Source organism: Populus alba, chromosome 1, assembly GCF_005239225.2.
Source record: "Populus alba chromosome 1, ASM523922v2, whole genome shotgun sequence".
Classification (NCBI taxonomy): domain Eukaryota; kingdom Viridiplantae; phylum Streptophyta; class Magnoliopsida; order Malpighiales; family Salicaceae; genus Populus; species Populus alba.
The window spans coordinates 54,200,284-54,225,120 of NC_133284.1; the positions used below are offsets into that span (position 1 = coordinate 54,200,284).

At 35.2% G+C, this 24,837-nt stretch overlaps 3 protein-coding genes and 1 pseudogene across 9 annotated transcripts; 3 read left to right on the forward strand and 1 right to left on the reverse strand.

Annotated features, from left to right (window-relative positions):
- On the forward strand, nt 1-5,420 carry LOC118037712 (WPP domain-associated protein-like; annotated as a pseudogene).
- A 416-nt stretch (nt 5,421-5,836) lies between these two features.
- On the reverse strand, nt 5,837-9,570 carry LOC118037713 (uncharacterized). Its single transcript, XM_035043786.2, has 7 exons — nt 9,157-9,570; nt 8,178-8,325; nt 7,680-7,871; nt 7,326-7,454; nt 6,866-7,035; nt 6,446-6,576; nt 5,837-6,080 (listed from the first exon to the last, which is right to left on the reverse strand). The coding sequence occupies exons 1-7, from the start codon at nt 9,395-9,397 to the stop codon at nt 6,003-6,005; spliced, it is 1,089 nt and encodes a 362-aa protein (XP_034899677.1). The 5' UTR covers nt 9,398-9,570; the 3' UTR covers nt 5,837-6,002.
- Nucleotides 9,571-11,343: 1,773 nt separating this feature from the next.
- On the forward strand, nt 11,344-15,259 carry LOC118037714 (probable receptor-like protein kinase At1g30570). 3 transcript variants are annotated; one of them, XM_073404040.1, is made up of 3 exons: nt 11,344-11,796; nt 12,062-12,159; nt 12,254-15,222. In XM_073404040.1, exon 3 carries the CDS (start codon nt 12,484-12,486, stop codon nt 15,010-15,012), a length of 2,529 nt encoding a protein of 842 aa, XP_073260141.1. In that variant the 5' UTR covers nt 11,344-11,796; nt 12,062-12,159; nt 12,254-12,483; the 3' UTR covers nt 15,013-15,222. The 3 variants fall into 3 exon arrangements, 2 of the variants coding, with proteins under 2 accessions (XP_073260141.1, XP_034899678.1); XR_012167712.1 differs by having other exon boundaries at nt 11,344-15,084; nt 15,172-15,259; XM_035043787.2 differs by having other exon boundaries at nt 12,062-15,222.
- A 1,768-nt stretch (nt 15,260-17,027) lies between these two features.
- LOC118037715 (peptidyl-prolyl cis-trans isomerase FKBP16-1, chloroplastic) lies at nt 17,028-19,728 on the forward strand. 5 transcript variants are annotated; one of them, XM_073404047.1, is made up of 8 exons: nt 17,029-17,169; nt 17,565-17,744; nt 17,879-17,913; nt 17,988-18,081; nt 18,255-18,315; nt 18,834-18,879; nt 18,949-19,019; nt 19,457-19,728. In XM_073404047.1, exons 1-8 carry the CDS (start codon nt 17,108-17,110, stop codon nt 19,571-19,573), a joined length of 666 nt encoding a protein of 221 aa, XP_073260148.1. In that variant the 5' UTR covers nt 17,029-17,107; the 3' UTR covers nt 19,574-19,728. The 5 variants fall into 5 exon arrangements, with proteins under 5 accessions (XP_073260145.1, XP_073260148.1, XP_034899682.1 ...); XM_035043791.2 differs by having other exon boundaries at nt 19,507-19,728; XM_073404044.1 differs by having other exon boundaries at nt 17,028-17,169; nt 17,568-17,744; nt 18,834-19,019.
- The last annotated feature ends 5,109 nt before the right edge of the window (nt 19,729-24,837 follow it).

Genomic DNA, 24,837 nt, shown 5'->3' on the forward strand with positions numbered 1-24,837 from the left:
ACCAGCTTGTGTAATATAATAAAGGTTGAAATTGCTTTGGCTTTTCCACTCCCGCTCTCACCAAATCGATCCCTTCTTCCATCACTCTCGCTCCACTTATTTTCTTACATCAACAAACACAAAGACAAAAACCCTAATAAATACACTGACAACAAACTTAAGAGAGACAAAAGGAGTGAAAGACACAGCCTTTCTGCGGTAACAGCCTCTTTTTTTTTCGACAAGGATTTCAATACCTATCTTGGGTTTCTGTTTTTCAAGAAACAGGCAAGTTTTTTTTTCACATTTTTCTTATGATTTGTAGTGTTAATTAAGCTCAAGTGAAGTTTTTTTTCAGCATGGTTTACTTGCTGGTCTTGCATGGTAGTTGAGAAAATGAAAGGAAATAGAATGAAAAGTTTGAGCCTTTAGGCTCTTTAAGTACTAAATTTTTTTCACTTGAATTGTTAATTTAAGCTTAAAAGCAAGGTGGTTTTAGCTTGGGATTAAGTTCAGTTAGTTTTAGCTTAATTTTAATGAACTAGGTTTTGAAGCTTTTTGGTTTTTTTGCCGCTGAGGAAGAAAAGATTTTATTTTTATGTGTAATTGTTAATTCAAGTTAGTTATAAGCTAATGTAGTTGTAAAAAGCTCAGTTTCTGCTGGGTTGTGTTTTGTTTTGTTTTCTGGGTTATTGTTAAATGAAGCACTTTTGAGGCTTTTAACTTCAAAACTCTTTTTATTTCTTTTTATATTTTATCTGAAATAAATTGAGTAAATATGGCATTTTGGTATTGGCTTGTTAATTGTATGAATGTGGAATTTTCTGGGTTGTGTATTCTCACACTTTTCTTTTGTTGAACTGCAAAATTTTGCAGGGTTTTTGTGTTTGCAATGCATTCTTTAATGAATTCGAGTTGTCTATTGACGTTAATGGGTAGTTCAGTTTGAGATTTGATGGTGTTTAGTTGAGAGTGAATGGGGAGTGAAGAGGTTTTGGGGAGTTCAGCGGTTATCATGGATCCTACTATCAGCCCATGCAATGGTAGTATGGTTCAGCTTATGGATGACGGCGAGGAGAATGAGAATCTGGGTGTTGATCTTCTTAATGATTTGGATTTGTATTTGGAGGATATTAAGGATAGGTTGACCATTTCAAGAGTGGTGAGTGATTCAGTCATTAAGGGTATAGTGTCTGCAGTTGAACAAGAGGCAGCCCAGAAGATTGCTGAGAAAGAATTGGAGTTGATTAGACTGAAGAAAGGATTACATCTTTACATTGTGGGTTCAGATGATGGATCTGTGTGTTCGGGGATGCGCCAAGAGCAAAAAAATAGAAAAAATGAACTTTATTCACATACTTTACAAGAATCTTTGAGAAACCTTAAAATTGATGTTAAAGGGCAGCTTACAAATCTCAAGAAAGAAATTCATAAGGTTAAAGGGTCCTATTCTATGAGGAGGAGGAATTCATCTTCTGAAATTGTGGGGTTGGGTGGTATTCTTCTGGAAAAGGTGCCTGATGAATGGAGTGATGTGGACAAAATGGTTGATGGTCTAGGAACTACTCTGGACTCTTTCTGCAAACATGCAGAAGATATGGTTCATTTTCCCAAGTCATTATTCTTTGAGTGGCAGCAGGAGAGGGAGTTTCAAGCAGAAATTGAAGGGCTGGTGATCAAGAATTCTATTAGGGGTCTCCAAGAGAGCTTGAACAACAGAGATTGTGTGATCAAAATACTCAGTTCTACAGTAACGGAAGTGCAAGTTGGCTTGAAAAGGTGAAAGAGCTTTCAAGTTTACGTCAGGAATTGGATGCTATTGCCAAGTCACTTTCTGTACCTGAAAGTGGGCAGCTGATTTCTCATGGTTCCTTGGAGCACCGGAAGTCTTCAGGTCATCATTTTTCAAATGGAAATCATGATGAGTCAATAATTACTATGCTAGAAAATTTGGAAGCTGCTGAGCTACTAAAGGACAAGAACAAGGAAGAATTGTTTCATTATCTCAAGACTGAGATGGCAAAAATGAAGAGAGACCACGAGTCAGAAGTGCAAAAGATAACTGAAGAGGTATTCTCCTTAAAAGGGGCGTTCTTGAAAGAAAGGGGATCTACTTTGCCAGGGAGGAAGGATAAGGATTTTGACACACTGAGGAAAAAGATCCGTGAAGTCATTCTGAAATTGGACAACATTCTCATTGAAAATGAGAAAGTGCCTGCAATGAGCAACAGTGCAGAGAGTCTTGACACTATGAAGGACAGACTAGAATCACTCCGTATAGAAAACTGTGAACTACAGGACTTGCTTGAACAAAAGAAAAAAGAAATAAAGCTGCTTTCCTCACAAGTTTCTGATGCTGCTGAGAAAACGTTGCAACATTCTTGGACTGAGGTAAACTTGTTCAGAATGATCAAAAATCTTAAAAGCTCAATAGAAGATGCACATATTGAAGCTACAATCAGTGAACATCTATATAAATTACTTCTCAAGGAATTCATGGGCCAGATCAAATGCTTCAGTAAAGAATCAGACCTGGAGTACAATATTATGGAGGGAAGTTCTGAAATCATTTTCAGAGAAGCAGTTCAAAATGTGAAACCTGCTAGCAAGTTGGAAATTGAAGATTCAGATATGGAGTCCATTATTATGCAAGGGGTGTTGGAAATTGGTCTTCAAGAGGCCTTCAAGGAAGCTGAGGAGAAACTTAGTAGCTTGAACCTGAAATATATTGATGAGAATGAATCTCGATTGTCACTTGAGAGGGAAGCCATGGAAAAATTGGAGCAAGAGATACACTTACTAACAGCAACAATTAAAGAAAAGGACAAACTAGTGCTGGAATCAGTAGATGAATTGGAAAAACAGAAGGAGAATTTTGAGTTGGTTTCTCAAGAGCTTGACAGTTTAAAGGTTCAGACAAATCAGCAGGGTCTTTTAACAGAGAACTTGAGGAAAACTGCTGAAGAGAGAAGCAGGCTACTTGCTGCTTCTCAAGAGAAGCTATCATTGGTTGAAGCAAGAGAAAGGGAGCACAGGGAGGAGCTGGCTTCAACTATTGTTCTTGTCAATGGATTGTCAAGAGCAGTCACTGATTTTGAAAGCAGAGCCACAAAAGAAATCAAAAGGAAAAGCTTGGGGTACTTGCTCATTGCCTTCTTTTTTATATAAAAGTTATGTGATTTCCCATGGTTGGTCCTGTTTTTTAAAATGGTAACCTTAAATGCTTAATTAAGCCTACACTGCACCCATGCATACTCATCTTCATAATATAAATGATTCTGGTGCTTATGTTATGCGTGTAAGAAATGGTATGCCCCCATTCTATTATATTACCTGATTTTTCATATCATTAATCTATAAAGCTTGAAAGAGTTGAGGATTATGATGCTGTCGAGGATGATGTTTTTACTGAAAATTGTTGTGGAGCAGAGTAAGTTTATTGATAAGAAACTGGCCATAATAATGTGGCATTTGTTGCAGGTTGGAAAACCTGAATTCACAATTTGGTTCTCTTATTCAGAAGGTTAGTATACTTAAAAGAACGGGGTTTCTGTACAAGAAGAACTTGGAAAGTAGATGTTCTGACCTTCAAAAGGCAGAAGCTGAGGTATGCCCTCGAATCCAAACTTTTTGTAGACTTTTCATATATTTTAGTGGCCTGCCATCTTCTCATAATAACCTGCACTGTATAGAAGAAGTATTAGGAAGTAAACTGGTGGTTGGTTTGTATCTTTTTGCATAGACTATACTTACTGTTTGGAGATGAATTCCAAGAACTTAAACGGTGGCATATATAACATAAGTAGAACTACTATGTTATTTCGTTATTTGAGGAAGTTGCTACTGTATCTCACTGTATATTTCTGATTTTCTAATCAATAGCATGTCTCACAATAATAATATGTACTGTCACTATGGCATTTTTTTAATTTTTTTTCCTGGAATGGTCTTCTTGGCTGATTGATGTCTGGATACAGTTTTCGTGCTATAGTCTAAAACTATAAAATTTGTAGGATAGATGTTAATGCACTGGCTTAATGGATAGGGATGGCTTGATTCACACCCTCATTGGCACTATAGAACCATTAGGGACTTTGAGAAGTAATAAAAAGAATTGGAACCCTAGAAATCATTCTCCTTACGGAAATATTTTGGAATTTTATTTGTTAGAGGGGGGGTGTTTATACTCTCGATGCTACTTTACCAAGATTATCTGCCATTTAGGTTGGTGGAGCTTTTTATTTCAAAAGGAGAAATTTTCAGTGAACTAATTATATTTTTGTAAATTTGGGTAATCTTCATAGTGACCCCAGGTTCATTTAATCCTACTTCATGAAAATGTACACACATGAACTTGAAAGAATGTGTATTTTCATTTTTCTTAATTAGTTTATTAGATTGTTTCTTTGAATTTCAGGTTGATCTTTTAGGTGATAAGGTGGAAAATCTTCAAAGTCTTCTTGAAAAGATATACATAGCTCTGGATCATTATTCTCTGATATTGAAACATTATCCTGGAGTAAGATGCTCTTCTCTTCTTCCACCGACACTTCTTCTTTGATGTATTTGGAATTAATTTGTGTTTGCTCGCTTTCATTTTAGCTCTTGGGTGTGTGATTGCACTTGATTCTTTCTTGAAGTTGTGAAGTGGAATAATCCTGGCACAGAGCTCATCACTTCATGTTGTTTTTTGACACTGCATGCAAGGAAATGTTACGAATTTCCTGATCTTGAATGAATCTCATTCAGGCTTCAACCATTCAAAATTTTCAATTTTAATTAAATATATAAAAAAAAACTAATAAAACAAGAAGGTAAATAGATTCTTAACACAAAATAAATTGATTATTGAACATTTGCACATCAATTGTGGCCAAAATTTAAAATTATGTGTTTTCATGGTTAAGCATTACTGATATTGTAATAAACTCCATCAATACCCTTGAGACATTTCTATTTTGATTCATCTATTCTAACCCTTTACTACATTGCAGATTACTGAGATTCTAAAGCTAATTAGAAGAGAATTGAATGGAGAATCTATGACTGCTTACACACATGACCCTGCAAGCTCCTTGCAAAGCAACGCCTTTGGTTCCAATGCAAAGAAATTTGAAGATAAAAGAGTGTGATGCCAAACAATTTCAGCAAGAGGGGCCACACTTGAGGGAGCTTGTTTTTTTGCTAGACAGTATGGTCCCACATCCCTGGTTCTGAACCGCCTGTCTCAGTGAACCACAAGATGGTTCTGTGATTGACAGTTTTTTGTTCTCACTCCCCTGCCCACATAGATTATAGTATTTTTGTAATCAAAGAATAAGGCTCCTTTTGTCTCTAGAAGTCCTCTTATAGCTCTTTTATATTTGGCTGTTTTTTATGTATTGAATTTATTCCATGTTTCATACCATAGGCTTCCATGTTAATGTATAGTTATTTCTGCAGTCAGTGAATCATTTGCTAGGCGTATTTTAACTCTTCCTGAGACACGTTAGCTTTTATCCCAAGAAGAAAAGTATTCTCTTGCAAGCAAATAAAAAGTGATTCCTATTCAAAACTAGTAAAATTGATGAGCAATTTCCATGCAAGGTAATCAATATGTTGGTGGGATAAGATGAATTGGTGTGCAACACAAACGTAAATTGTGTGCAACACAAACGTAAATTATGTGCAACATCGGCTATTACGGGCCAGTCTCCACAGGAGAGGTATTTAGCAAAATCAAACAATAGAACATGCGTATTAAGCATTCACTAACTTTTATTTTATCTATTTTGTAATTTGTAAATAGATCTGATTGAGTAAAAGAGAAATATGCTTCCAAATCATGTGGAAATTAAGAGTAATGAACGGCCAAAGGATATCATGACCAAGTAGCTGATTTTCATTTCTTTTCACTATCTTGATAAATTTTATTCAGCAGAATGCACATAAGAATTTCACAGAAGAAAATTTATTTTCTAGAAATCTTCCTGTATCTTGATCTGTACAGTCAGTCGAACATTCAGCACCCTAAAACAAACCGGTCAGCTATGGCAGTTCTCTGTTGATTCTTTCATCAAGAAATTCCAGGCCAGCAAAGCTGCCCCAACAGCTGGTTCCACCTGAAGATTCAAAATAGGAAAAAGCACTTGTCACACTACTCCAATTAAGGAATAATGTAGATTAGACCACCGTTCATTTGCTTGCACGATGACTAATACCTTCATGCCAACAAACTGTGTTTTGAATTTGAAGTACTATTAAGTCCTAGGGTTTTCCTAATCCCCTTATCTGGTTTAGAGTTTAAAAGTTACAATGTTACTCTCAAATTGTAATCGCGGAATCAATTGCAATGTGGTTCAATGCATTCAGATTTAACGATGGGAATGGATGACACTTGGAAAAAAATGAAAGCAAAGCCTGAAATCAGCGTTGCAGTTTGTTGAGGAATAAAGGCATCAAGAATGAAAGGTGAATCGATGCTAACCTGTGGTCTAATAGGATGAGCCCCAGGAAACTGCTCCTGAATACACTTCACAACTTCTTTCCCAATATCCCAAGTCCTGTTAGCTTCAAGAACACCACCAACCATCACAACAGGGAAAAAACCATTTCCATCTGCAAGAAATAAAAAAGTGTATTTAAGAAGGTGAAGGTCATGAAATAAAAGGAAAAAAAAGAAGCCAACAAACAGACTTTGCTAGACAGCCTGTTGAAAATTGCGTTCTCATTATTGTTAGAACAGTTTATATGGAATATATCACATCTTACAATAAAGGCTAAAGAACATCACAGCTTGGACTATAGTTCAGGCATCCAGAGTTCATAAAAGTGATCCCCCCGTGTTAAAATTTATAAGAAAACATTGTTTATCTTAAGCAACATTTTGAATAAGCACAGTAGGCACCTTCACCACACAAACTAAGTCTTTGAACAACAGCCTTCACACTTAGAGCCAAGTCCTGGACTGCATCAACTAATATCTTAGTTGCAACTTGATCGCAAGCTTCAGCACAAGATACCACTTCTGGAACGAGAGCTGCAATGCGTGCCCAAGATGGATCAGCATAAGTCCACCTAAAACAGCAGTGAAAGGATAGGCATCAGTCGAACCAATGATATTCAGGATGCTTTAGAGGAGTAGGATATCTCTTAAAGCCATTTCCATAAATGCTAAATATCATGTGCTTCGAACCATTTGTTGGTTAAAGAAGTGGAAAGGGAACAGAAAATACACAGGACACAAAAAGAAAACACTCACTGTGAGGTATACTTTGATTTAACATTTCAAAGCTCAAAGCTCAAAGCTCAAACTAATAACTGAATGCAAAAAAGATAATCAGAGTCAAGAGCATTAAAAGAGATACCCAATAAGTTCATCTGGAGATGAAAGACAGAGTGCCTTTAAAATCTTATTTGTTAGCAGTGTCTGTGGACCACGACCATCATGAGCCCTTATTACTGCAGTTAGTGCCTTTGCAGCAATTCCATAGCCACTGCAATTAACACATAGTACTACAAAAACTCTAAGATAAAATTTACTGATATTAAAAGCCATTAGAAAGAAAAAGCACCATTGTCATTTTCAGAATACAAAGTAATTAACATTCAAACTATTGATTATTTAGGAAGTAACAAGGAAAGTGAACTCAAACTGTATCTAATACATCCTGACTGCATTAGGCAAAGAACTAGCAACGCATCAAATGTGCAGCACATACCTCCCCCAATCACCCAGGACAGGTCCTGCACCTGAAGCTCGAGCTTCTCTGCCATCTTCAGCAAATCCATAAGAAATGCACCCTGTACCAGCAATTAAAACACAGCCATGAAGCTTTCCCATGGTCCCACTTGCAAGAGCAGCAACAGCATCATTCTTAACATACAACTTCACATGGCTAGGGAATATTTCTCTGTAAAAATAATCATCTGATTCAGAACAAGTTATCCAGGAATAATGCATTGTTATAAGCAATGAAAAGGAAAATAAGAAGCAGATAGTAATTGTGGTGGGAATCTATAGCCATGAACAGGAAAGGGGGAACGGTCCAACTAAAAACAAGTCAAGAAATGCAACAAGATAGTAAATTTAAGATTTCAATGAACAACAATAAGTTCTCATACGACATGGAAAAAAGATAGAATTCATGTTCAATTTCCACAAGTCAGGTCACTTCACAGGAAATAAAAAAAGTGCTAGGCAATATCCAGGTGAGAACCTCAGCCAATTTAGTATCCTTTCTTGATCAGTTGGATGGTTAACACCAGAAACGCCTAAACAAACAGCATGAACGGTGGACCAATTGGAACCTGATTTTGAAAGGGCTTCAGCCATAACCTCTTCTAACGTGTCCCTGGCAGCAGTTTCTGTAGGATATGATACATGAACAGTAACTAAAAGACAAAAATAATGACATGATGTTTTGCCTTGTATGGTATTTTGAATTTTCAACATTGACAATATGAGAGAGAGGAGAGAGGAGGAGAGCTGATATAATATTTAGTATTCAACAATGATATAAAGAACAGAAAAGGATATGGCATAAGCCTAATTAACAATATATTGTCATTCATACTATAATAAGTGAAGCAGATGGTTTATCAGAAAATATTGATTATTAAGGTCTGTAAAGGAGCTGACACATAGAAGAGCATAAACATTATTCATTAGAAATCCAAAAAACTACCAACTTATGAAGTTCAAATAAGCATCCAATCAGAAGGAAAAGTCCACTCTACAGCTGCTTAATTACTCTAAAAACTTCTCCGTATAATGACACGATCAGATTCAATCAGGGACCAAAACATAAAGCATACTTTTTGGTACCCAAAAATCAGCTCCCATTTGTAAAACTCAAAGCAATTAAGAAATTAAGAACTCAAATTTTAATTGCAGATCTCCTAAGATTATCAGGTGGAGGTCTAATTCCATATTTTTATTTTATAAAGTACAGAACTTTGAGTCGGATTAAATGGAAACGAGCCAAAACTCAACCAAATTCCTATCTGGGTCAGTCCAAATCACAACAATTCACCAAAAATCAATAACCTAATGATCACCATAATCAAAATTCAAAAACACCTCACATAAAAATCAACCACAGATTCAAAATTTAACTAAAACACCAACCAATAAACCCACCATTCAAAAAACACCAAACGATCAAAAGGGTCACCAAAAAACGAAAAAGAAATTACCTCCAACACTGTTATGATTGGAGCAACCAGAAACAGCACGTCCAAGGACAAGGAGAGGCTTAGGGAGGGTATTGGAGGAAGGAAAGAAAGGAATGCAGACACAAACAGTTGAAGTAGTGCCACCATCAATCCCCAAAATGACTCCATTACCAGACCCATCTCCATTTTCACCATGATCATGACCTTCAACTTGTTTTTCATGGACATTTAAATCTCCATTGCTCTCCCCATAATTATTCATCTTTGATACACCAAAATATCTCTCTCAGTTTCTGTCTCTCTCTTTGTAGTAGAGGATTAAAAAATAAAAAATAAACCAAAAAAGCGATGAAGGGATAGAAATTCAAATATGGTTTTGTCCAAAAAGATAGAGACTTTGACAGTAAGAATGTTTGGTACGATGATAAAGTAAATTGTTAAGCAGAGGCTGTTTTAAAATGTGGTAGTTGATATTTTTAAAAGTGTTTTTTTTTTTAATATATTAAAATAAAATTTTATATTTTAGAAAAAATTTTTTATATTAATACATTAAAACAAATAAAAAATATAAAAAATAATTAATTTTAAATAAAAACATTAAATTTCTATATAATGTTGCTCCCTAGTGCGCTCATAAAATATGAAGATCGGAGAATTCATATAAATTAAATCTATCTTGAGTATTATATCATGCTTTAAAATAAAATTCATACTTAATCTTTGGATTTTTTGATTGAATATAAAATTATTCATAAACATAAAAAAAAATTAAATATATGTGTATATTTTTGATATAATTATTTTTTTGAAAAAAATTAATAAAGTTAATAGACTTAATATATCTGAAATAACTTTATTAATTTTATAATCTTAACACAATTGTATCATATATTAATTTGTCATAATAAAACGTGAGATATAATTTATATTGTTCTTTAATATAATTTCTTAAATATAAACTATTTGATTCATACAACCTTAAATAGTTAATTAAAAGAGAAAAAAAATCATATAACATATTGGTTGAACTATTTAAATCTAATAATTTAAATTATCATGTAAGTCTCGAGATATAATTTATATTAATTTTTTCTAATATATTTGGGTGGCATTGGCTAAAGAAACAAAATGATAATAAAATAATTAGCCATTGAACATAATTAAACCAATTCAATTGTTTCCTTCTTTTTATACCAAAACACGTGAAATCACTGCATAGTTCAATGAAACCCAAAGTGGAAAACTTAAGCATTTGTTCGAGGTACAAAACCATAAGCTTATCTTCTGTGGACTGGATTTTTGTGTTACTTGTTGGCCTTAGTGGATGGATTGTAGATGGGCCTTAACTCCTTAGGGCTTGACCCCATTTTGGGCCTTAGTGGATTGTAGGTAGACCTCTACCTATTTTGGGCCCTGAGTTGAGGCTCCATAATATATGTTGGCCTTGGAAGAGTTTTTTAATTAATGAATATAAAAAAATGTATGGGATAAGATTGATTACAGCACCCTAATACCATATCACATCAATTTTTTTCTTCCATAAGATTGATTTTTCTTTATAGAAAAGAGAGAGAGAGATATATTCAAGAAGAAAAAGTGACAAAGACCTTTGTTTTGGTAAATGATACAATAAACTACATAGACTTTATCCATATGGGCCAATATAATTTGATGGTTTGATGTGGTGGAGCCCTATGTTTAGCTTGATGTACAATTCATGGAATGATGCTTCTGACCTGCCACAAAATAACCAATCAAGAATCAATTTCTCTCTATAAATTCTTTGGTTTTTCAAGAAAATATGGAACTGCTAACTCCAAAGATAGAGAAATGACTAGTTAGATTCATGGTTGTTGGCCCATCAAATTCAAATCATACACTTGTATGGATAATGCACCAACTCAGTTGTAATTTGATTTATCATTCTAACCAACATTGGTATCTTGTATTAAATATCATGGATTAGCAGTCCACCCACCGCTAATAATTAATTTTCAAGCCAAATAAATTTAAAAACAAGTGTCCCCTTGAAGATCTTCTTCATGATCATGAGAAATATTAGTGATATAATTACCCTTTTGTTTTTCAACTTTCTTGGGTGAATGCATAAACAATGTCAGGATAAATACATATCTGACCGGAAAGACGAAGATAGAGAAAATTGCACTAATTATAATTCATAAGAATTTATATTTTCTATGTAAAACTGCTGTTGATGGAGAGTTATGAAGAGAGGAACTGAGGAAGACATGCAAGCATTAATTGGTTTACTTGACCATAAAGATAAGAGAGGGACAGGGACCCTGGCCTTAACTCTCTCAAGGACTCAACTCTTGGTACGGACAAGAGAGCAGACAATGCTCAGAAGAGCTCAAGGGGCAGTTTTGTTAATCCTCACAATCACTGCTCATCATCTTAGAGACATCTGCATGTGACCCACCTCACAAATAATGGAACCCCATCTCTGGAGAGGGCGAAAGAGTAGCCAAAACCCATCATGAAGTAATGAAAAATAATATTGAAAAGATTACAAAAGATGTTGTCTTTGTGTCTCTTGTGTGTGTTTTCATGTTTTTTTTTTTTTTGATGTAAAATAGAAAATTATTGCCATTTCATAGATAGTTGCCAAATGCCAACAGTTACAGAAGATTACAATAAAGTGTAAGTTATGTCAGATTCTTGTCTTTTTTTTAAAGCATACAACAAACAACAAGCAGGATGGAAAGAAGTGAACCTTTTTCTCTTCCTTTATTTAATAACAACCCATGTTCTAGTTCCTTTGTTTATATAAAACACATATAGTATTACAAGACCACCACTTTTTTTTTTTTTTTTTTTTCTGTAATAGTTTTCTCCAAGCAAAAAGGTTGTTGCTTTCTATCTCATTGCCATTTTTCTCTCTTTCTCTCTTCCATTTTGTATCCAGTTCTAGCATGTTTCTTCTTGGTTCAGATCTGAACATTAACCGGGGTGGTTGTTGATTGGAGAAGGTTGATTCAAAGGAGGGTGTGCTGCTGGTTTTTGGTAAGCATTCTTCGTTTATAACTTTCAAGTCTCTGAAAGTGATAATTCGGATGCCTATGCGGGGTTAAAGAAGGTAACTTGATGTTTTTGCTAGGAACTTGAATGCATCGTTGAAGTTTGTTGAGATTTCTTGATGATGCTTTAATGTATGAATTTGTTATGAACCTTTGATGATGACGTTGAGGTAATTTGGGTGATTAAAGAGATGGGATTTTCATGCGTTCTGTGAAATACTGTTCTTTTGGTTGGTTTTTGTTATTCAATAGAGGGTTGATTTTATATATGAAGTTAGAATACCAGACTCGAGGTTTTTGAGGGAAATTGATGGTAATGGAGAAGGTCCAGGGAAGAGGGTTTTTGGGTGTTGTATTTCTGGTCACAGCATTCCTATCCGTTAGCAGTGGAGAAGCTCAGTCAAGGTCTTTTCTTGTAAACTGTGGTGCAAATAGCAGTGTTAATGTGGATGGCAGGAGATGGGTTGGTGATTTGGTCCCAAATGATAATTTCACTGTCAGTTCTCCTGGTGCTGCTGCCACTGATTATACAGCAAATGGCGATTCACTATACAGAACTGCCCGAATTTTTGACAATGGTTTGAATTATACTTTTGCTGGAGTGCAGGGAAACTACTTTGTTAGACTCCATTTTTGTCCATTCCCTTTTGAGAATTATAGTGTGAACGATTCCTCGTTTAGTGTCGTGGCTAATGGTCTGAAACTGCTGGCTGATTTCAATGTTCCTGGTGAGATTTCAGACAAATATCTGCCCTTGCAGAATTCCAACAGCAATTCAAGTTCTTTGTCCTTGGTCAAAGAGTATATTCTAGCAATCAATGATGTGCTTGTGGTTGAGTTCATTCCATCCAAGGGATCGTTCGGGTTCATAAATGCCATAGAGATTGTCCCTGTGATCGGTACACTTTTTGCAGACTTGGTTAGTAGAGTGGGTGGAAGTGATGCCAATGTGAGCGGAAGGGGGATTGAAACTATGTATAGGTTGAATGTAGGGGGACAAGAGATTAAACCTTATCAGGATTCAGATCTTTGGAGGAAATGGGAAGTGGATTCCAGCTACATGATTACAGCGGATGCTGGTGTTGAAATCAAGAATAGTTCTAATGTCACTTACGCTTCGAACAATGATTCCTCGGTGGCTCCTCTTCTTGTATACGAAACAGCAAGAATGATGTCCAATACAGAAGTCCTGGAGAAAAAGTTTAACATGTCATGGAAATTCGAAGTAGATCCTGATTTTGATTATTTAATCAGGTTACATTTTTGTGAGCTGGTATATGACAAGGCAAACCAGAGGATTTTCAAGGTCTATATAAACAACAAGACTGCTGCAGATAACTTTGATGTTTATGCGCGATCAGGAGGGAAGAACATAGCGTATCACCAGGATTTTTTTGATGCAATATCTGCCAAAATCAACACCCTTTGGATCCAATTGGGTCCCGACACCGCAGTTGGTGCTTCGGGAACCGATGCTCTCTTGAATGGGCTGGAGATTTTCAAGGTGAGCCGGAGTGGGAATCTTGCATTCGATGACAGGATTGGTCCAACTGGGAAATCAGCTAGTCATTCAAAATCTTGGATTCTCTGGTTGGGGATTGGATCAGGTGTAGCTTCTGCTCTCATTATTGCAATTGCATGTACTTGCATCTTTTGCTTCTGCAAAAGTCAGAGAAATGAAATGAGCAATACCAAAGACAACCCTCCTCGGTGGCGGCCACTATTCATGCATGGTGCTGTTTTGAGTAGCATTGCTAATGCTAAGGGAGGGGCCCAAACTCTGAATGGATCCATGGCAGCATTTACTAGAGTTGGCAGGCGGTTCACATTGTCAGAGATTCGTGCTGCAACAGACAATTTTGATAACAGTTTGGTGATTGGAGTTGGAGGCTTTGGTAAAGTATACAAAGGGGAGATCGAAGATGGCACCCTTGCAGCAATCAAGCGGTCAAACCCACAATCCGAGCAAGGCCTGGCTGAGTTTGAGACGGAGATTGAGATGCTTTCAAAGTTAAGGCACAGGCATCTGGTCTCGTTGATCGGGTTCTGCGATGAACAGAATGAGATGATCTTGGTTTACGAGTATATGGCAAATGGAACTCTTAGAAGTCATCTTTTTGGGAGTGATTTCCCTCCATTGACATGGAAGCAGCGATTGGAAGCGTGCACTGGTGCTGCCAGGGGACTCCATTACCTTCATACAGGAGCAGATCGAGGAATAATTCACAGGGATGTTAAGACAACCAACATTTTGCTTGATGAGAATTTTGTAGCAAAAATGGCAGATTTTGGGTTGTCTAAAGATGGTCCAGCTTTGGACCATACACATGTCAGTACAGCAGTGAAAGGGAGCTTTGGATATCTTGATCCTGAATACTTCCGTCGACAGCATTTGACTGAGAAATCTGATGTTTACTCATTTGGCGTGGTGTTGTTTGAAGTTGTATGCTCTCGACCTGTTATAAATCCAAGCTTGCCAAAAGACCAGATCAACCTCGCAGAGTGGGCAATGAAGTGGCAGCGGCAGAGGTCACTCGAGACCATCATTGACCCACGTCTCAGAGGAAATTCTTGCCCGGAGTCATTGAAGAAGTTCGGAGAGATTGCAGAAAAATGCCTCGCTGATGAGGGAAGGAATCGTCCAACCATGGGGGAAGTTTTGTGGCATTTGGAATATGTCTTGCAACTCCATGAAGCTTGGATGCGCACCAATGCTACTGAAACTTCTATTACTAGCAGCCAGGCCTTGGAGGATTTGGAACTGAGAGTAGCAGAAGATGCACAGAGACGACCTTCCTCCATGGATGAAGACACTGTCAGACCTCGACATGAAGGGTGACTGGGAACCTGCTGCCGCAATGGTTTCAGCAAACAGCATGCAGCTGCTGGATTTCACAATGGAGGGGCCTAGGTAGGTGTCGAGCAAAAGCTAGAGATTATATTCATTACAGCGTTTTATCATATAATGGTCCAAAATTCTTTTATTTTGTTCTATCAGATTATGTGCTTGGGGCAACTGTTATTATATCGACATTATCCTTACCAGCAAGTGGAGTGAACTAAGACGTAATCTTGGTAGTGTTTCATATCTTATTCTTTGTAATGTAGCTTGCTATAGTCAAGTTGACTTTCAAGTCATTTCTTGGTGTCATAGAAAATTGCTACTGTCGGAAGCAATTGCTCTGAAAAAGAGATATACATACATACATATATATATACATACATATATATATATATATACATACATATATATATTATTGTCATAATATATAATATAAAAGTTAGACATGTAATGTAGCGTTTTGGTTCCTACTAGATAGGCGTCTTTTTAACCCAAAAAAAAAAAAAAAAACATAATATTTAGACAATGATAATAGGAGACAAATCAGGTTAAATTTACTAAAGCATGAATTAACTTTGAATAACTCTCACATGAGATAACCCATCACGTGTAGATGCTTGTGTTGCATGCATTAATTATATTTTTTTTCCTAAATAATATCTAATAAAACATGTTTAAGGCCGAATAATTTAATGACAAATAATAAAATAAAATAAAAATTTTAAAAAATAAACTAATCTAGATCAACTCAATTGACTTTTAACTAAAGATAAGAGACAAGGATAACCCAATAAAAAAAAAATATTTAACAAATTATGAAACTCAAGGTTCAATAAATCAATGTCAAATAATAAAAAAAAAATAAACAATTTTTTTTAAAGGATTTAAAAAAAGACAGAATTTAAACCGGGTTTATCATTAAAACTAGTGTATCGAGTTATGAGATTGAAATTACAGTGTAAAATACAAACACAAAAAAATTATAAAGCAAAATTCTAAATTATATGAAAATTTTAAAAAATAAACACAAAAAATAATTGAAATAAACTAATCAATGATTAAATTGAAAAATATAATAAAGGAAGAAAAGGATATAAAAAAAAAAAGCAATAAAAAAATAAGGACCAAAATTGAAAACCAAATAAATTTATATTAATTCCCAAAGGATAAAATAAAAAATAAATTAAGAAAAATAATAAAAAATCCTACACCAAAGGTCCATTTTTTTTTAGCTTTCAAGGGTGAATAAAAATTTTTGCTATACATTTTACAAAGTAAATAACTAAACTTGCCCCACTTAGTATGCAAATGATATTTAAATCATCATAAAAAAAAAAGAGAGAGACAACTCCACCCCACTTCCAAGACAATTATCAAGTGCAATAAAGAACCAAACAATCAAAAGCATTATCTGAATTCACAATTCACAATGAAAATCGAGTCTTTTTTGTAATACTAGAATAGAGAGGACATGTACTGTTGACATTTTATTTCAAAAATGTTTTATTATTAAATTTATTTTTATATTTTCATTTTAATCTTAAATTAAATATATTTTTACTCCTTTGTATTTATCTTTTTATATCGCGATATTAAACCTAATGCAACTATAATTCGGTCATTTGTGTTTGTATTTGAAACATGAAATCCACAAGACATGAATTTGTTTCAATCCTTGGCAATTTAATTCTCCTAATGCTGCACTATATCTATATATATATATATATATATATATATATATAGACTAAGGCAGCTATTTATTACTCACCTAAGTTGCACACAAGAATAGGCTATGGAGTCCAATCCAAAAGGGACAGTCCAAAATGTATATGGGGCACAAAAAATTGCCAAATGTCAACTAATTATAAAACTCAACCATCCATATATGGTTTGACCGAGTTGACATGACCGGTCCGAGTTAGGGTCACCGATTTGACCCATTATCCAGGTTTGGTTTAATAATACTCAAGCCAGCTACTGTATCCTGACAGGGTCTGGTCCCTTCATACTTCAACAAACCAAGTCCACTCAGCTGAACCTGTTATCCATTATTTAACACCTTCTGAAACCATCCATTTGATGCTGTCTTTCGATGATGTATGCACTTCCATTCCAAACCTTGCTTCACTTCCCTTGCGCTTCCAAATTTACAAGGTAAATATCCTCAAAGATTTCTGCTTTTTTGTTTTCTCAATTCATCATCTAATTAATGTACATGTGTTCTTATTCACATTCTTGGCATTCAACTATTACCAGAATGAAGTTTATGTGCCTTGTAGTACTATGAAATGCTTATGTTTCTGTGCAGCATCAGGCTGTAATAGTATATTGGTCTGTTCTTGATCATTTTATTTCATCATAACCAGTTTTAGGATCTTGGGAACACAAGATTTTGCTTGATGGTTCTGCTGCTTGAGTGCTTTTTAATGGAGGACAATTGACTAGAATGTTATAATACTATGTTTAACATAGAAAAGAAGTGTAATGACAGCTTAAACAGCTAAGTGGTTCATATTGATTGATGATGTTGCGACTCTTGCACAAACCAGCAGTACCAGACCCAAGGATGCGATGCCCATGGACTTGCATCGCAAAGTTTCTTCACTGGAAATAAAAAGATTGTCACGGAGGATGGTGCTGAATTTTTGTGGATTCAATACTCTCCTATTATCCATCAATCCAGTTTTGGCTGCCCCGATGCCAGAGATGAAGGAGCCTGAAGTTATTCGGTAAGTTCTTGTTTGTCGTAGCTACCTGCTCATTTGTTTATCATTGTTGATCTTTTGGGGGCTTAGAAGATGTTTTATCAATACTGTTTAGTAGCTCTGATATGATTGTTTTGATTGGAATTTGAAGTGTTCAGGACACTGGAGCTTCCCAATGGTGTTAGGTTTCAAGGTATCTACTTTCTTAACCTTGCATAAGTAGCTGCTTATTACTTGAACTTACAACTTAATAATTTTTATATATAGAGGTTATTGAAGGGGAAGGGCCGGAAGCTCAAGAGGGAGATACAGTTGAAGTTAACTATGTATGCAGGCGTTCAAATGGATATTTTGTTCATAGGTGATTGTTGTGTAAATTTCATGTGGGTTTTAGATGTCTTGCTTGAATATCTGTTGATTCTGTGAATCATTTGTACTGTCACATATCATGACTAGTTTTGCTGACATACTCTTACTATCCTCTATTAGCTATTAACGAGGCTGATCTTGTTCTCTAACCATGCATTAATGCAGCACCGTGGATCAATTCAGCGGCGAAAGCTCGCCTGTCATACTTCCTTTGGACGAGAACCAGGTATGGTAGAAGTTAAGATAATGGACTTGAAAGTGTTAGGACCTGCGAGAGCATAAGAATTCTACGCAGTTGCCTACATCCACAGAGCAACCAATTTCATTAAATAGATAGAAAATACAATTACAACAAAGGAGGAGGAGGAACACCCCTCAACTCAACTCTTGACTCTCTGTAATTGCCTCACGTCTCTCTTTATCTCTTTGCTGCTGCTGCTGCTGCTTACTCGTTGCTGCATTTCTGCCTCTATTTATAGCTGAAAATGGGGAACAAACGCTCCCATTTCCAGACAAGAATTCTGCCAAGAACAAACCAATAGCATATCATTGAATATTTTGTACTTCCTTTATATGGCTCCATCAACTATCATACATGCTATAGAAACACACACTTACCGACTTCAAGATTGTTGTCTTGCTTATGAACAGAAATCCTAATTTTTCATCATCGTTTGCTGCATTTTAATAAGCTTTTTGTGGCCGAAATTGTGTTTTCAAATCATAAGTTTCTTCCCTCGACAGATTATTAAGGGCTTGAAGGAAGTCTTGATTGGCATGAAGGTTGGAGGTATGCTCAAGGACCTTATAGACCCACTATACTGGCTTTTGTATAATCACCCTTTTTTTCACCTTTCAGGTAAGAGAAGAGCATTGATACCTCCTTCTGTTGGATATGTAAATGAAAACTTGAAACCAATCCCTGATGAGGTGATTCTTCTTATCGATGTGTCCAAGATTGCATCTGGTCAGTGTTTCGTGACAGAAAAAACAAGTATAAAAGGGAGAGACAAGTATAAAATGGGAAAAAACATGTTTGGTTTGAGGGATAAAAATAAAGACATAAAATAATCATCTAGGAGTTAATTTCTATAATTTCAAAATAAAAAGTAAAGGGGACATGTTTCCCCTATCTTCAATGTTTTCATCTCTTTTGTATTGAGACAAGTATAGAAAGGATAAAAACACATTTGGTTGGAGGGATAAAAAATCTTTAAAATATTTTGGAGTGAATTTCTATCATTTTGTAAAGAGAACATGCTCCCGTTATCTTCGTTGTCTTCGTCTCTTCTGTATCGAGACATTAACTACATGCTACTGAAGTTTTTCTTTTGTTTTAAGTTTTCTACTTGAATTTTATCTGCTAGGCCTTCTTGTACATTTTGGTGATGACTATGGTAATGGCTTCTGGTTTCAGTTTGGCCCTCGACGAAGCCTCTTCTCTCATGCAAATGAGCCTCTCATATTTGAAGTGCAGCTCTTGAAAGTCCTCTAAGTTGGCCTCCTATATTTGTATCCATTCTTTCTAGAACTAATATGCTGTTGATGGCACAAAACCTTGAACAATTCTTTAGATTTGTGTAAAGAAAATTATTATTCATTTGGAAATGGATTTGTGGAAATGATTAATTTAGTAAAATTGAATTGAAAAAAATATTGATTTAGTAAAATTAATTTAATAAAAATAATTGACTCGAATTAAATACTAGCCCACAAATTCAAACGGCATCGTTCGTGTCAAAACTGTCCCTTTTTTTTTTTTTTTTTTTCCCAAGCTTCAAACGGAAATACCATTTCACCTCCAGTGTTTCTTCACCAAGCTGATAAACATTAAGGCATCATCACCAAGATCGTTTCTTTTCACAACATTCTCAAACCTTAAACAAAATCATCAACTGGGTTGTCTTCATTTTCAATCGAAACAATGCAGCGTTGGTTTTCAAGCAGCGGAGAAGATCAACAACAAGAGAAACCCCCATCTTCTTTGTTGGCTGATTGGAACTCATATGCAGCAACAAGCGATGCAAATGAATCCACCAATGGATTAGGAAGCTTCGGTAGCTTTGATCTTGAAGCTGCTGTTCGCTCTGCTAACGACACCTTTTCTGGCACCTTTAATGTGTAAGCAAAAAGAAACTAAAAGATAGAATCTTTATTTTCAATGATTGAAGTTTACGTATTTTTGTGTTTATATAGAGAAATTTAATCGTGGGGTATCTTGCTTTTGTTGATCAGAGGGGTTTTTTTGGCACCTTCAATGTGTAAGCCAACGCAAAAAAAAAGGATCTTTATTGGCGCGAATTGGACTTCATATATCTATTTTGTGTTTATATGGGAGAATTTAGTTGTGGGATTTCTCTCTCTCTCTCTCTCTCTCTCTATGTTGTTGATTATATAATTTTTAGAAAATCGTTAGTTTAAAAAGAATCAATATTTAAGTGCGTGATTATTTAGGCGAATGTGATTGTGTGGTTTTGATTTTGATTTGAGGACATTAACTTGTAAGTTAATAGAAGAAGTAATAAGGGGGATTATATTTGGAGATTCTGTAATTTATAGTATTAAAAGCTAACTGGGTTGCAAGGCTTCTGTGTTTCTAGCTTGCTATTTTCTTGCTATGCACGTGAAGGAGCTGATTCTAGTATTCGTTTAGTGGCGTGTGCCTTGGCTGATTTATCCCTTCCCATTTTAGTCCCAAAACCTTTGGCAATGTTATTTCTACTAGCTATTGGAAGGCTTAATGCATTTCAGCCGGAGAAGGAAGTGGAATCTTATTTATTGGAATGTGTACTAAATCAATCATCTTAGATTTCCTGATTGGATGATAGGTTTATAGTGGATGAATGCTATCAGAGAACCAAGAAATGTACATTTTAGGCCTATTTTTTCACAGTTTAGATGTCAACCAAAAAGATTTGTTGGATGGTATGGAAAAGTTTGTTGATCAGAGATAGTTCTTTCTAGTTACAGCACAGAATTTCCTGGACCAGGGTTTGATTACTCCAGTCATGCGGCACTGTCTTGTGGAATCAGAGGGAGCTGCCTATGAAATAACAAAAGAAGAGTCTTAGGAATTGAAAGGATAAAGTTTCTGTGGTCTAACAGTTCTTTGAACCTATGGTACCAGCTTCTTATGTTGATGATGTTATTTTATCTTTTGAAAAAGATGCTGAAGCACCAGCTTAACACAATCAAACAGGCTCAACTTGGATAAGTATTGCTTAGTGACCAGTTGTAATTAGAAGCTGCCTTATGGCCATAACTACTTCCCATCCTAAGCTGAAGCTAGTTGATTTACGTGGATACAAATGTCAGATTCGATGAGGATGGAGATGGTGCTCTTATCTAAATGTTTCATTTTGTGAATGATGGTCTGTATAGCTTTCAGAAGGCTTTTATTTCTAGTTCCGTCTTGTGTCATGTCATGTTGATGTCTCGCCAATTTTATCAAGATGCTGTTCTCAAGAGTTCCTTATATCCATCTCATTATATGCAGTGCACTATAGTCTTTTTCAATATGGTAACTACTAAAAAATAATGTCAAAAACATTAGGAGTTTCAATGGATCATTTAAAGAACAAACAAGATACTTTGTGTTTATTTGGTGAATATGTTGCCAGCAATCCACTACTTAAGTAGACGTGAAAGAAATTGAAATTGATTGACATTTTGTTACTTAACTCGGAGATAGTTCAGAAAGTATCTACTCTTTTTTTTTTTTTTTTTCCATCTCAATAACTTGGTTGATGTCTGGGATAAAGGTCTTTCTAGGATGCAATGTCACGTGATTTCTTATCAACATTGGCATGGATAATATGTTTGCTTTAGCTCTGGCAGGGTTTTTGAATTTTATTATAGATTAATTTCCAGTAACTGCACCTTGGCATCTCCATCAGTATATAACTGCACCATATTATTTCATCAGCGAGGGAAGTGATCAATTCTATCATATTATCCATTGCATTTTCTTGTGCCTTGATGTTATGTCTGGAATTTTGAAGACAACTTGCCATGCAACATGATTTCATCAGTGACTCTCAAGAAAATGCATTTTTTTTAGCAAGCTTTAAGCTCATTTTGTTCTAGTCAATCTAAACTCAACTGTAAAGGCAAGCTTTAAACTCATTTTTTGGCTGGTGATTCGAGTATGGTTTAGAGCAAAACTGACATAGATGCCATGCCTTTTTTTGACAGCAAGGTGTCTCCTATCGACTCCTTTTAACCCAACTATTATTTGGAGTCTTTAGGTAGCATTCGTTTACCATTTCACTATAGAAAGTAAAGAAACAGTAGAGACATCACTTAATACTGAAGAGTTGCGGCACATCCAAGGGAAGGGATGGTCTGGTCTCCATGTTTTTAGTGGAACAGAGCATAATAATGTTGAATGTTTAAAAAGGGTCATCAATGGAAGCCATGCCAACCCACTTTCTTTCATGCTGATGACGTCCTTTGTGTAGTGCCAGGTGGCGTGGCAACAGGGGATTGGAGGCACATACATACAGTATCTGGGTAACCCCATCCCAGACCATTACCACTAGAGAAGGGATGGTATCTTGGAACTGGTACAAATTATATATAGTGATTGACTAGATTAACCTGGTTATGGGGTATCTTGTCGGGTCGATTGAGTTTGACGTCGTCAATTTCCGACTCGATTCCCAATAAAACCTATCCAGAGCCGGCGAGTCTCTCAGATTGACTCGAGAGGATAGAACCGGTTTTATAATAAAGCTTTTAAGCCAAGAACACACACTCCACACACATGCATGCATGTAAGCAAACCTTGCTTCAAAAGCCATGGGCCATCATCGTTCATGTCTCTCAAAGGGCTCTTTTCCCAAGCCCAAGGAGTGGTATCAATCAAGCCAAACCTTATCTTTGATTCCTTGAGTGGGTTTCGCACAAGTAGCTTTCAAGTGTTTATTAAACTGTAAAGTTTCGTCTTTGGGCTCAACAAAAAATAGAAAAGCCGCAACTCTTGGATTTTTGACTCTTGACCTCCATTATTGTATAATATACGCTACACAAGTTGTGCTTTACGTGAAGGAAAGAGTCGGTCCACAAAGGCAGTCCGTCCAAGAGCATCATCCCACCTCACCACCCATTACCGCTCTTATAATAAAGATTAAAGAGATAAATAAAAAGAGGTATTTGAGAACAAAATCCTGAAATTATGGGAGGATTAGGACATCAAAACTTCGATAAGTGGACAAAGATTTGACCTTTAGAGGCTTATACATGACAAGGCCATGGTTTTTTAAAAGGGGATTATTGAAAGCAAAAGGCCATCACCTTCACCGAGTAAGAAAAACCAAAGCTAAAAACAAAATGGACCACAAGTGAAGGGTTGATGCATCACCATCACCTAGACTATATAATACTCACACACGCACGCACGGTTAAAACAAAAAGGCTAAAGCCAAGACTACGTTCAAACTAGCTATCTAATAATATCGTGTTATAGCGTTTGATTGCTTTCTCAAGATAGAAAAAAAAAACAAATATGATGGATGAGACAACGATAAAAATATAATATAAATAAATAATTTTAATGTGAATTTTTTTTTTTTAAAATATTAAATTTTGGAAAGACATGTTTTATGTGTCTCTATTTTAATGTCTTGACGTGGGTTGGCCATCAAGAAATAACTAGTAGCAAAAAAAAAATCAAAGAAAAAGTAAAAAAAAAAAAAAAAGGAGGTAATAAAGCATGGCCTATGATGCCTTGTTATTATCATGTAAAAATTGATTAATATTCTCAAAGGAATGCGTCTTATCTTGCTAGATGGTGACTTGGAAATTGGGATTAAAGGAGGATTAATTAAGCTCATCTTTGAATGCTTTTTTATTCAAAGTCCAAATTATGATAATTAAAGCTATACTTATTTTTATTTTATTTTTCAAACTCGTATACGTGCATTGTCTTTGTTAATTAATAAAGCTAGTTTATGATAGATTATTAAAGATGATTAATAAATAAAGCTGCGACAAAGGGAGATTATTGCTTTCTTTTCTTTTCTTGGAGCCAGGAGATTCCTTTCTTAATCCAAATACTAGTGTTTTAAAGGTCCACATATTTGTTAATTATAGAATCACACATTAGCTTTTGCTGAGCAAAAGAAACTCCTCCATACATCTTTTTTCTTTTTATAAAAAAAATGGACTTTAATCTGAATTATCTTTGAAATATGGCAAGAAATTATTTGAGACTACAATAGGGTTTTTATAGAACACCCAACTTGTTTCTATAAAAAAAAAATAAAAGGAAGAAGAAAGAGTTAACGAGTGTGTTTGTTTTAGACATGAAAGTTGAGTTTTGTACGTAGGACTTTTAAAAAAATAAAAAAACAAGAAAAATTAATCCAAAAAAACTAAAAAAACAAGAAAAATTAATTTTTATGGTTGAGTTTTATGTATAATTAGATTGTACTAAATCTCAGCCTCAACTTCAATCACAAAAGCTAAAACAAATACTCTTACATAGTTAATTAGACAAAATAGTTAAACAGAAATTAATAACCATTAAGGTTGCATTTCCTTAGTTTTTTAGAATAATAAAAACATATATAGAAAGAAAAATAAAAGCATAAACGTGATTAATTGAAGAAACATAAATAAATATATAAAATAAATATATTTTTAGACAGTAAAATTCTATATTTGTCTCAAATCCTTGTTATTTCTGTCTTTTTTATTATAAAACAATAACTAAATACTGCCAAAATTATTTTAAAAATTATAATAT

Bases quoted from the DNA above. Each gene is read 5' to 3' on its own strand.
- LOC118037714 (XM_035043787.2), top strand. From the start codon at position 12,484: ATGGTAATGGAGAAGGTCCAGGGAAGAGGGTTTTTGGGTGTTGTATTT.
- LOC118037713 (XM_035043786.2), bottom strand. From the start codon at position 9,397: ATGAATAATTATGGGGAGAGCAATGGAGATTTAAATGTCCATGAAAAA. The intron at 6,577-6,865 runs GTGCCTACTGTG...TATTTCTTGCAG, and splicing joins ACTTAGTTTGTGTGGTGAAG to ATGGAAATGGTTTTTTCCCT. The intron at 6,081-6,445 runs GTTAGCATCGAT...TTGAATCTTCAG, and splicing joins CTCATCCTATTAGACCACAG to GTGGAACCAGCTGTTGGGGC.
- LOC118037715 (XM_073404043.1), top strand. From the start codon at position 17,108: ATGATGTATGCACTTCCATTCCAAACCTTGCTTCACTTCCCTTGCGCT. The intron at 17,170-17,564 runs GTAAATATCCTC...TGCACAAACCAG, and splicing joins TGCGCTTCCAAATTTACAAG to CAGTACCAGACCCAAGGATG. The intron at 19,020-19,456 runs GTGATTCTTCTT...TTTATCTGCTAG, and splicing joins TGAAACCAATCCCTGATGAG to GCCTTCTTGTACATTTTGGT.